Below are 13,109 nucleotides of genomic sequence, written 5' to 3'. Positions count from 1 at the left end.
ACATCTTTCATTGATCCTGGATCAACAATACTGTCCAAAAATATAGACTTAACCCAATCCCTACCCCTAAACCTAACCCTACCCATAATTTATTCCTAAAATCAGTGGGAAATGATAGCTGATTAACAAGAGTGTAGAAGCACCTAACCCTGATCGTAAGGCTACAAGAGATATTTCCTGAAAAATTAACCCTCAATTCTGATTGGTTGATTGGAATGATGTTCCAAGATCGACAAGGATGTTGATTCAGGAACATGTTGAACTTGGTGAAATCACGTTCACCGTCCAAGAGCTCTGCTGTCCATATACATTTAGCGTCTCTATGGACCCTTTTTATTTTTCCGGGGTTTTCAGAAGCGGAAGTCATCATATTTTGGTAAACTTCCATCCACGTTATTTTGCAACGCGGAAGTAAGCGATTTTCCTGCCGCTGAAAGCTAAAACTATTTGCGCTACAAACATATGTTTATAATTATACGACAATAGATTATAATAATACAAGAAATACCATTTTCAACATCATGGAGAATAAATAGATGTTTTGTACAGCTAAAAATAACTGGGTGCGAATGTCATTGGAAGCCTGGCACATTCAATTTACAACTTCGCTCTTACATTAAAAAATAAGGTGAAGAGACAGTGGTGAAGGAAACTCAACAAATATAATTATTGTGTTCTTATTTGCTCACATTTGGAGAAAACAAACAGCATTTCCATGACTTTACAAAATAGGAAAAAAATATGGAGAGATTGATTACATTGGCCATTAGAGAGAACAGAACAGAGAGAAATTTTACCATCTTCCATGATCTTCCATCTCTTGCCGCCTGTAAAAGAAACATTACGTCAGCTTTAATTTGAAATTCCATTGGCTTGCGCCAGTGCTAAAGTTGACATCTGTAGCTTGCTGGCAACCAGTTGTTTATTTAATATATCATATAGTGTGTACATTTTTTAAATGCCTTGTTCTGTGTTCCATTTAAAGGGGTCCCTATTATGCTCTGTTACAAAGTCTTGATTTTGTTTTGGGGGTGTACTAGAACATGCTCTTATGCTTGATGGTTCGAAAATCGCATTATTTTTCACATAATTTACATTATTACAATACCTTTCTCCCCAGCCTGGCACAAATGGTTCGATTAGTTCCGGGTTTGATGAAGGCCCGCCTTCCGAAAAATGAAATGTGTTGTGATTGGTTAGCTGTCCCAGTGCGTTGTGATTGGCAAACAGCTTAGACAGCGTTTCAGTACTGCACCGCCCCTTGCCAAAACAGCAAGTTCATCAATATTCCCATATCAATTCAGACCCCAAGAATATTGAACAAGAGGATCCTGCAGAACCTTTGCACGCACAGATATTGTAAGACATATTAGAGTGGTAACGTTATTGTTTTTTTTTGTTTTTTTTTGTTTTTTGGCTAAATCACGTTTTATATAGGATGTCAACAACAGCTTAAAAATAAATGCATTTACTATGTACAGATAAGTGCAACGGTAATATGTATTATGTTTATTGTTCTTTAATTCTAACATCATAACATGAATTGCAGTGAAACTGTTATACAGTTGAATTTATTTATACCATAGTCCCACAGATTTGCACTATTTGTGGCTGCATATATATGCAAATTAATTCTCTGCCAGCGGGAGGCGCTGTTGGAGCAGGAGAGATCGAGGTTTCCCCGGTAACGCTGTACACAAAGCAGAGCTCCGCTCACAAACGCTGCTTTATCAGACATTACATGCAAGATGAAATGAAAATGACATCCAAAATTTTCTGAAGACAGTCGGTTTCCTTCAGAAATACAGTGATATAGAAACACCTGCACCGGGTTTCGATTTTGAAACGTGCAGTGCTCAACCAAGCGTTCTACACACCAGCCAACCATTAGGCGGGATTTATTTTAATGATATTCTAATGGACCTCTTTGTGATATCACAAATACAAGGAAACATCTTTGTAGTCCAAATGAGCCGTTTGTTGTAGTTCTTGAAAACGAGATATCTCCCTTTGGAGTGGACTTTGAGATTTGTAACTTTGTAGATCTTTTTATGCCCAAACATACACACTACACACTGACTAAAATTCAAAAAGTGAAAAAGCATAATAGGACACATTTAATGTTTGTCATTCATTCAACTGATTATTGCTCTTTGTAAAATGCTCGTTTCGTTGTACAGGTGAAAGACTAAATAATATTAATAATAAGAAAAAGATGTGTGTGACCATTTTCTAAATGTTCGCACTTCTGGTTTCTGCAGAAGGTCCACCTTAAAACGCTCATTGTGTATATTATCTGTAACAATCGGTTTCATTTTGGAGGATTTTTACCACTGTTCTGCACCTGCCATATTATTTATGACTGGTATGATAAAGCACAAGCTTCCACCTGATGCTATCACTGGATGCATTGAAAACCAGGTGTAGACGAACATGTTGTGGTTTTAATCGCAAAAACGATGTCTTATTATCCTGCAAACAACTTCCAAGATGACACAACTTGAAACAGCGACTAATCACAAGCAGATGGTTTGGTGTATTGGACTCAAGGACCACATGAGCCAATTCAGTGTCTTGTGTTAAATCAGGAGATTACATTTTTGACTGACCATTTTCATTTTGTACAAAGATTTGTAGATTTACAAGCTTTCTGACGGTCTCTATGGTCTTTCCAAGTCTAAATAGTTGAGTGTTTTGTTGTGATGTGGAGAATGGCTGGATCTCTGCATCTGACAGCAGTATTCTTGAGTGTCAGGCTGCCTGCTGTCTGCAGAGCAGAAGGTTCTGACAAGCCTTTCCTCAGAATCCACTTCAGGTTTAAACACAAGATTCTGTATCAGACAATTAAAATCTAACGTATAATTGAGAACAAAAGGCATTATAATAAAGATTTTAATTACAAACAAAATGGTTGTGCTTTTGTATTATGGCGTGCTTCTTTACTAAATTTGGCATGGTACATCTTTAAAAAAAAACAAAAACAAAAAAAAAACAGCAGACTGAAAACCCTATTAAACATTTATTAAGAGATGTTGAAAATGAAACGAAGAAAAAAAACAAGAATAATTTTTATTTCATTGTTGTTTGTCCTCTCAATATGAAAATATAAAAGCTTGTTTATTGAATTTATTTAAATTTTTGTAATAAAAGTTAAGTGTCAATTACGTCAATAAAAATCATTCGAAAATATAATTTACAAATTATTATGAATAATTAGGCTACTTACAACATGTAGGCTAATTCAACAATGCATTGATTAAAAGTAAGCCATTTCACTTGCTAAATGCGTCAAATTAATTATTTAAATATGGAAAATCTAATGACAATTTTAAAACATTTATTTAAATATTTTAAAATGTAAAAATAATTATTTGTTTCTTATACCGCAAAAATAACGATAGAATTTCAGGTTAATATGTTAGGCTATCGTAGTTATCCCTGCTGAGCAGCGGGAGAAATTTAACAAACAAATAAACAAATAAATATGGAAAAAACAGGTAAAATAAATGAAAATATCACTTCTTCTAATATCACAATCACTTCTTCTAAGAAAACACGTTTATGAAATAACATTCTTTGCATGAGTTTTAGGATTCACCTGATGTAAACAACACTGTTTTAAGACATAAAGAGACAAAACGGGATTTGCTTGTGTTATTGAAATCAGTTAAATTACCTGAAGAATCACCAAGAGTCCCGCACAGCAGACCTATGTAAAGTGTGAGGATGAACATTTTCATTTAGTCGAACTGTTAACATATCAATTTCATGTAAAATGTCATAGAAAATTTCGTCCCGAATAATGTGAAAATGTCAGGATTCTTGTGGCCTATTTACAGTGTCTCATTGTATTTTTGTTTATGGCATCCTTCTTGCAATGGCATCGCGAAAGAAAAATAATAAATGGCATATAAATGAGAGTGGTTATGTTTTTGAAGTATAAATAATTTCTACATCAGATGGTGAAGCATGGCCATATAAGACAGGTGTTTAGGACTTTGGCCACCCATGTTCCAGACGACTAAACTAACAATTTAATGACATAAAGCAAATACTTCAGATCGTCCATTTGGTGCAGTAAATATTAGTCCACTGCTTAAACCGAATAGGAAACAGCTTAAGATAACTTTATGATTGGACACGTGCTCTGAGCATCCACCGATGCCGTCCAGTGCTTTTGAAATGACAGAGAGTCATTAGGAGGAAGCACGCGTCCTAATGAGCTCCTTTTCAAACCTGCTGAATAGAGACAAGCACCCTGCGGCGAGACCTGGAGCTATTTAATGGCCATTACGCACAGCGCTGCCCAGTTGACGCACGGTAGTTAGAGCTCAAACATCACAAGCGCGGTTTTAGTGACATCTGAAGAAAAATGGAAGACATATTTTTTGATTTCGATGCTCAAGATGCTGCCACGGACTTTGCCTTCTGGGGCCAAATGGACCCCAACTTCCAGTTCCAGTCTCAGCTGGACACGCTGCTGTTTGACTGCAGCGCAATGACAGGTCAGCTGTCGCCCTGGTCCTCTTTCGGGTGTCAGTCCGTGTTCCCCGAGGCTCAGCTGACCTTCACGGACTTAGACTCGCAGTCTCCGCAGCTGGAGGTCGGTGCTGAAGTGGACAGCTCCTTAGTGGACGAGCCCCATGAGATCGGCAAGCGCAGGCAGCAGCAGCAGCAGCGGCGCTTGACGGCCCATCATCCGTACAAGGTGCAGCGCCACGCCGCCAACATCCGGGAGAGGAAGAGGATGCTCAGCATCAACTCCGCGTTTGAGGAGCTGCGCTGCCACGTGCCCACCTTCCCCTACGAGAAAAGACTCTCCAAAATAGACACCTTAAGACTGGCCATCGCTTACATCGCCCTGCTTAGGGAAATCCTCATGTCAGGCTGTGACCCCAAGTCATACGTCGATGAATGCATGAAGAACGGCTATAAGAATCATACCAATGCCATCTGGAACACAAGCGGTAAGATGACAGTAAAACATATAAATGGCGTAGAAACAACTTTTACTCAGAAATTGCTTACAACGAAAAGCCAAGTAGGCTAAGGCACTGAATTAAATGTAACATTTTGAAGTAGAAAGATTAAGATATAGGTCCTACTCCAGTAAACTTTTTTTTTTCCTTACAATTTTTGTTATTTTCACAGTGTAGGCCTAAATTGTTGGCCATAGTTTGAGATCATTAGTGAAAAGAAAAAGAGTGTATTGTTTACTAGTTTAATTTATTCAAATAGCCTATTAAAATAAATAAATAGAATTTGAGCAAAAAGTTGAATTGAAAATTTTATATACATTTTTAAAAGCGGAAACGACTGAATTTCAAACGGAACGATTCCTATGAACCGGTTCTTTGAATCAAAAATATACAGCGCCAACAGTGCAGTCTAATTGCTGAATGAATGACTCGTATAAACAGATTCTTGAATCAAACAGCGCGAACCCAAATGAATGCCTCTTGTGAACCGGCTCTGTTTTCAGAAATCTGTAGCTTACTCATAACGTGAACAGTGTCATCTAATTCACTTGTAAGAACTCCTTGTATTGAATCAAAAACATATGAAGCGAAGGGTGTTGTCTGCTTCCCGAACATTATGAACCGGTTCATTTTATATATATATATAAACAGCAAATCAAATAAACATGTACTAAATCATTTAATCCCTCACTGGTTTAGAAAAACATCTGATCATTTTAAAAACATGACAGGAAATTTAGATCAAACATTTGTGCAGTCTTAGTGTCACTGCAGCAGTTTTATTCATTTAAACCAGCATTTTGTAGTATTAGGAACAGACTGGATATTTATCCACATGCACACAAATGTTTCCTTCCCCTTGTTTGCGGGGCATATGAGGTAAATGACTTGTTTATTATGCAAATAGGTCCTCGGTAGGGCTTATGTCACTCAAACAGGCGTTGTTTTACATGATTAAACAGTTCCCCATTGTTTATATTGACTGTGCAGTTTATTCCCAGCTGTCCAATCCGTTTTCAAAAACTTCCTTTTCTAAGACACAAGTATTTTGACTGAGCTGAAAGGGAGCTGTGTACTTCAGTTAACCACATCCCAGGGTTCCAGCTCTTCAAGGGGAAGGGTTTTAATGAATAAGTGTGCCTTTGTTAGCCTTAGACCAGCGACTTGTTAAATGGTCATTAAAATGTATCTAAAGCCTCATGTTTGCTCTGCTTTTGTGCTCTCCAACTCCAGATCTGACAGCTCGGCTCTCTTGGATAAAGTGGGATTAACTGCAGCATGGGCCGTGAAGAGAGATGCCGCCTCTCCCTCCTTTCTCACGCTCCTCTTCAATGGTGCCATGGCACGACGACTGCGCGACATCTGCAGACTTCTCACCGCGTTACACCTCCTGGCACTCAGGACACTTTTTATATTCTAATTTGTTGTGGGTTAGAATCAGGCCCCCTTTTGCTCATCCAGACGTGCGTTGTTTGTTGTGAATGAGGCCTTATCGGGACAAAGCCGTGGCACTTGTGCCCGTGTGCAAGATGAGAGAATGGCAAAAGGGCAGCAATTCGAATTTGTTTCCATGTGCTTCACTGCTGAAAGCAAATCGAAAGGGTTTGGCCTGGCAATGTGCCTGACAACCGCATTCAGATTTAGAGCAGTGACAGACGTGAAATAATTTGATCACAGCAGTATTTATTTGTTAATTTATTCTTTTTATTTATTAAAAATGTTCTCTTTTTTTTTTTTGGTCTTTCTTTTAACGTTGTGTGATTGAATTTTATATGATTATTTATTTTAAAAAATATATAAATACAAAAAATATTTGTAAAAATGTGCATAAATTAAAATATATAAAATGCTTTTGATTACTTTGTGATTTAAAAGTGATTTTTAGAAACTTTTTTTGCCTGTTTAATTTATTGTAAGATATCGGGCAAGATCTCAACACTTGATGAATGGCTATGCTATTTTAAATATTGTCATTTCATCTGAATATCAACATTTGTGAGATTAAATCAGTTTTGAGGTTAAGTGATCTAATTTTGTGTCTCTGGAAAATATCAGATCTTTGTTTATTTACTGTATTATGTTATGTATTATGAATATCAAAGTTTGTTTTATGTATATTTGCTAATGAGGGATCTTATTTTTAAGTAAAAAGTTCAAATAAGATACTTGAGGTAGGATGAACCCCCAGAATGGCCACAAAAGTCCCCAAGTGGCATGTTGTTAAAATTATTATTTTTAAGAGTAATATTTATTGTTTTTAAATATTTCTATGACATTTTCACTTTTCATTAAAAGCTATAAGTGAAATCATTTAATTATGACATCTTTAGTTCAATTATGTAAATATTCATATGCTTTGTATATAAAATCATAAATTGACCTTTCAGATGCATCTCTTTTATTCTGCTTTGTCATCTGTTTTTCAAGTATTTGAATACATTTTCAAAATGCAATTTTAAATAGTTTAAGTATTTTACATTAATGACACTTTAAAATACACTAATAATAATAAGAATGATATCAAAAGTTTAATTGGGGTAAGCCTCTTTGAATAATTTTACATTTTGTGCTATGACATCTACTTTAGCAAGTGATTCTATTAGCTACCACATTAGCTGATGCATCATCATCCTGCAGACCTGCACATCTAAATATAAAAAATATAAAAGCTGTCACTGAGGCACTACCTTTTCAAAAGGTAAACTTTTATGCCTAAAGAGTGCATATTCGTACCTTAAAGGTACTTAAAATGTACATATTAGTACTGAAATGGTATTTGCTCCAGTGCGAGATTCTGTACCTTTTTTTGTAACACTGAGAGTGTAACACTGAATTTGCTTCCCAACAGTCCCCTACTAAGAGGCCACATTTGTTTTAGCCATTTCCCTTTTGTTTTAAAAGTCTCTCGAGGGAACTCTCAAACTGTAGTCACTTACAAACAGAACGCCACTATTATAGGAGCGAATGCATGATGGTGTTTGGATTATAGACGAGCGGAGCAGATTCTCTGAGAAAAAGCTAGCAGGAGCGAAACATCCAGCACATTTACCTTTCAGGTGAGGTGTGTAAAATACGTCTTTAAGTCTTTGCAAGTGCAATTTCTCCACTGCTAATGGCCCTCGGTGGATATAATTAAACTGGAGTGTTTTGTGGTATGGGAAGCTAATTATAGTCTCAGTCTGTCGGGCAGGTTTCAACCCCCTGAACGTCTGGCCTCAGAGATCCCGCTTACAGTAAAATAGGGGTGGTCCTTATGGATTTGGTTCCTGTGTAACTTCACCTGCACTCTTAAAAATAAAATGTTCCAAAAGGGGGTTTTCACAGCAATGCAATAGAGCAACCATTTTTGGTCTCCAAGGATATAACCAGTTTCAGTTCGCTCAAAATTTGGTCATCATTTACTCCTCAAATTGAAAGAAACTCTTCTTCAAAATTTTCTTTTCTTTTTAAGAATGTGAATCATTTTCACACAGACCATTAGAGCTGCTCCATAACTGCAGGAGTTCGAGTTGAATGGATTCTTAAGGCCGTAGCATTGCAGTCAGAGTCTTTGGAGATTGGTATTGACTTCATTTATGTATTTGGCTGACTCCTCCATCCAGGGTGATGTTCTTACCAGAGCCCCAGCTCCATCTCTGGAGGCAGCAGCAGGTGTGTGATGACTCCCCGCATGCGCTCCGGCCATCGATCACAATATAACACAAGCCCTGCTGCACTATTACAATACCGGCGGCTTCAATTACAGCCTGAGTTACGTCCCTTATTACATGTTGAATGACCCTGAGAAGGTCTGTGTTTTAGTGCTCCGTGCTGTCAGAGCAATGTAGAGCTCAAGTGGGGCGTACAGGTGGAGATCCGATTTACCTTTGGGACTCGTGCTTACTGTACTGACTCAAACGAGCTGGACTTGTTATGCGCGTGCTGTCACAGTGCTGTTAGTTGATCTTCTGCACAGGAATTCTTAAAGAATGTAGCATGAAAAATAATAATGCAATAAGAAATAACACTGGGTCATTATTATCGCCATCTAGTGGTTAGTTCATTTATCTATCGTTTTTCTTTTAAATGACTTACTTAACTGTCCCCAAAATGAAAATTCAGTCATTATTTATTTATTTTTCATGCATTTTGAAAGAATTTTTATGCACCTCTTCTGCATATAATAGCAGTTCATAGTGACTATAGTTGTCTTTAATTAAATAAAATAATTAAGTTAAAAGCATTATAATAGTGCTTCACGGTTTGGGAAAAAAATGGAATTGAGATTTTAAAAAAGAATTCAGTTTTGCTTTGTTTGTTTGTGGGGTTGCACAATCCTCTTGCACTATCAACACACTATTTTCCTGTTTAATACTGTAAAGCTGCTTTGAAACAATCTGTATTGTATAAAGTGCTATATAAACAAAGGTTAAAAAAAAGGCCCAAAATTATGTTATATATAAATATGACTATATAATAATATAAATAATAATAATTATTATTATTAAATATTTGAAATATGAAAAATTACTATTATGAACAAATCAAGTATTTAAGAAAAATGATTTAATAATTTACAACTGTAAAATTGCAATACTAATATATATGGCTATGTTTATTTATTCATTTTAAAATGTTAAACAACCAAACTTTTATTTTGACAGAAATAAAGTAACTCTGAAACATGCAGTGGATATGTTTATTGAATTAAATCACAGCTTTTACAATTTAATAATCACACTAAGCCATATAGCAATTTCAGTTTTATTTTGATGACTCATGCAGCTATACATAATAATATAAGCATTATGCTTTATAAAATTGTTATAAAAGTAGTCCATATGACTATATATATATATATAAAAAATTAAAACTATATATAAAACTATATATAAAAAAAAAATTAAAAACTAAATATTCAGTCACAACACACATAAGAATTGGTGCCTTTTTGCAATCAATGATGTGCCCTTTTTTTTTTTTTTTTTTTTTTTTTTAATCTGGTAATACACAAAACTGCATGGATTACTTTTTTCTTTTACTTTTCAGATGTGATAAACTTCAAAAAAAAAATTTTTTTTAAATATATATTTTTGGCTAAACTATTGCATTCCTTTAAATGTGCTGGAGGAAAAGACTGTCAAACTTTAAAATGCCTAAACAGTATTTAGTATCAGAATATTGCGAAACAGTTTAATGGACACAGTCTAGAGCTCCATTACAGTCTGTGAAACACTTACAGTGCTAAAACGTTGTGTGTTGCTCATCCGTCTCTTGTGTTTACAGGATTAGTGCTATAATTCAGCAATGAAATAAAATGGAAAAAATCAATGAAGCCCAATAAACACTTGTATCCTGACAGCTTCATGATGTTTCGCCTTGTTTCTTTTAGCAGCGGGGTTTGTTTATTGTCTGGCCATTCGACCTAAGCTGATCGTCACACTTGTGTCAGGAAGGATAAGGACTGGAGTCTTCCAGGCAGGTGTGTTTATTGTGCATTTCACTTCTCTAAACATGATTATGACATCACTTCCTCTGAAAGCAGGCTTCCAATAGGATATCAACCATCAACGATTATGGTATTCAAGGAATATACACGCTCACTTCAAATCAACTGTCACGTAAAGCCTCTCTAATCAAAATAATAGATGTCTAAACAAGGATAAAATACTGAGGGCAGTTGTAGCCACAGCTCTCAAACACTAGAAAACATCACCATACCTTCACAAATTGGAACTGTCGTTTACGAAACAAACACCATTGATTGAATTATTTACACAGACACCCTGGAAATCTTTTGGGACACCATCAAACATTGAGTCAAGGTCTGTTTATGCAATAGCAGAGGGGATGTTCATTCACACACAGTTATTTAGACGATACTACAGTGCTTTCGAGTAATTGATCTGCACGTGCATATGCACCGCCACGCTCGCTCTGCTGATCTGAGATAGCTGTGAAACACATTTTAAATGATCCACCTGCTTTGCTCATTACCCCGGGCCTCTCAAGGCCTACACACACACACACACACACACACACATACACTGAGATAGTGACTGCCATTTGCTAAGTGGGGAGATATGCATTTTTCTTTAAAATACATTTTGGGAATGTCAAGGTTTCATTGCCACAGGGGTATATGAGCCATTTTAAAAAATACCTTCAGGGTTTGCAGCCTTTCTCACTCAATCGAAATCACAGCATGCTTTATATCCGGAAAGCTTTTTTTAAAAAAAACAAGGGGAAAGGATTCAGTGTGTTTATATCATTACAGAACCAATTAGAACGTATTTATTAACAAAGTGTTTTTTTGTTATCGTCTATCTGTGTAGCTACTTAGCTAGTGGAGTCCAAAAGTCTGAACCAACATTGAAAATATGGATCCATTTAGTTCAAGGAATAGCTCACCCAAAAATGAAATTTGCTGAAATTGACAAGATGCAGATGAATTTGTTTCTTCACTGAAACAGATTTGGAGAAATGTAGCATTACATCACTTGCTCATCAATGGATCCTCTGCAGTGAATGGGTGCCGTCAGAATGAGAGTCCAAATAGCTGATAAAAACATCACAATAATCCACACCACTCCAGTCCATCAGTTAACATCTTGTGAAGCAAAAAGCTACATGGTTGTAGGAAACAAATCCATCATTAAAGCATTTGAGCTTCTGGCTTATTAATCAATAACTCTTCCTCCAGTGACAAAGTCCATCTCCTGTTATCCTCTCACATCAAAATCCGCCAACATAATTGTATACATTATATAACAGTTTTTTTGGACTGATTTCACTTGCAAATGGTGTTTGATCTCTCCTGATTCACATGAAACAACTTTTCACTGGAGAAAGCAATATTTTGGATAAAGGACCGGAAGCAGCGGTTTTAAGTTACAGATGTATTTGTTTCTTACAAACATGCAACTTTTCGGTTATGAAGATGTTAATTGATGGACTGGAGTGGTGTGGAATATTGGGGTGTTTTTATCAGCTGTTTGGACTCTCATTCTGACGGCACCCATTCACTACAGAGGAGCCATTGGTGAGCAAGTGATGTAATGCTACACTTCTCCAAATCTGTTCAGATAAAGAAACAAACTCATCTACATCTTGGATGGCCTGAGAGTGAGTATATCTTCAGCAAATTTATTTTTGGGTGAACTATTCCTTTAAACCTGGAAAGTTTTAACAAAAGAAAGATAAGCTGTTTTGAAATGCCATAAAATGGAGAAATATTTCATTTTCTGCAGTATTTCTTGGTCGCTAATCAAATAAGTAAATTAGTGACATTGATCAAGCGACTTTTCTTGCTTCTATTGAAAGATCATGTCATCTCTCATGCTGCTGACATTAAAACAAAAGGGAGACAAACCAAATACTGAGTCATTCTGAAATTCATGTCATTTTGTTATGCTGATAACAATTATAGCAAACACATGGTGAAAATGTGTGTCATAAGATCTATTGTAGAGAAACTTGGCTCACTGGACTGCTTGCATTAGCATTAGCAAACATCACAGCTGACATCTGTAAATGGATTACATTCTTTTATAATCCACATCATCAGTCGGCTACACAAAACCGTAAATAACTTTTGCATGCAAAATCTTTTGAGACCAAATATACGGATTTTTGTTGTTGTTGATTTTTGTTATTCTACAAAATGAGTGCCACTGTCCCTCATATACATGTGAAAATATGAATTATAACAATAAATCAAGCGTAGCGTTAGTTCTGGCAGGTCACGTTAGTCAAGCTTTCATCGGCTGACTCTCAGCTGATCCCCATCTACCTAAAGGGATATGACACCTATCTAAGCATCCATATATAAGGTCCCTCAGTTTATCAGCAGTTTTCGCATTGCTCAATAGCTGATTACCCTCCCCCATCCCCAACTCCTCCTCTGTCAGTCAGGATCCAGCCTTCTGATTCTCCTTTGAATCAGACTAATTCTAAAATGTACAAAAATTACTGAACTTTAACGATATCTGCATACTTTCGTTGGTTCTGTTCTGTTTACCCTGGGGGGTTATCGCTGCTCTCATTCATGCTAGGCTGCATGGATGCGCAGGGAATTCTTGCCCAGAACTGAAACATACCGCTAATCCAAACTGTATGTTAACTGTCAATCATCTTTGACGATAGTGGTCC

General features: G+C 36.4%; 1 protein-coding gene across 1 annotated transcript; it reads left to right on the top strand.

The window, feature by feature from the left end:
- Nucleotides 1-4,372: 4,372 nt before the first annotated feature.
- LOC131547587 (transcription factor 21) lies at nucleotides 4,373-6,525 on the top strand. Its single transcript, XM_058788264.1, has 2 exons — nucleotides 4,373-4,967; nucleotides 6,213-6,525. Exons 1-2 carry the CDS (start codon nucleotides 4,373-4,375, stop codon nucleotides 6,248-6,250), a joined length of 633 nt encoding a protein of 210 aa, XP_058644247.1. The 3' UTR covers nucleotides 6,251-6,525.
- Nucleotides 6,526-13,109: the final 6,584 nt, after the last annotated feature.

Source organism: Onychostoma macrolepis, chromosome 09 (assembly GCF_012432095.1).
Source record: "Onychostoma macrolepis isolate SWU-2019 chromosome 09, ASM1243209v1, whole genome shotgun sequence".
NCBI classification, from domain to species: domain Eukaryota; kingdom Metazoa; phylum Chordata; class Actinopteri; order Cypriniformes; family Cyprinidae; genus Onychostoma; species Onychostoma macrolepis.
Note: the sequence above shows the minus strand (reverse complement) of the source record. Positions and strands in the feature narration are given on the sequence as shown.

Excerpts from the sequence above, each read along its gene's own strand:
- LOC131547587 (XM_058788264.1), top strand. The coding sequence starts at position 4,373 with ATGGAAGACATATTTTTTGATTTCGATGCTCAAGATGCTGCCACGGAC. Across the intron at positions 4,968-6,212 it reads TGCCATCTGGAACACAAGCG|ATCTGACAGCTCGGCTCTCT; the intron begins GTAAGATGACAG and ends CTCCAACTCCAG.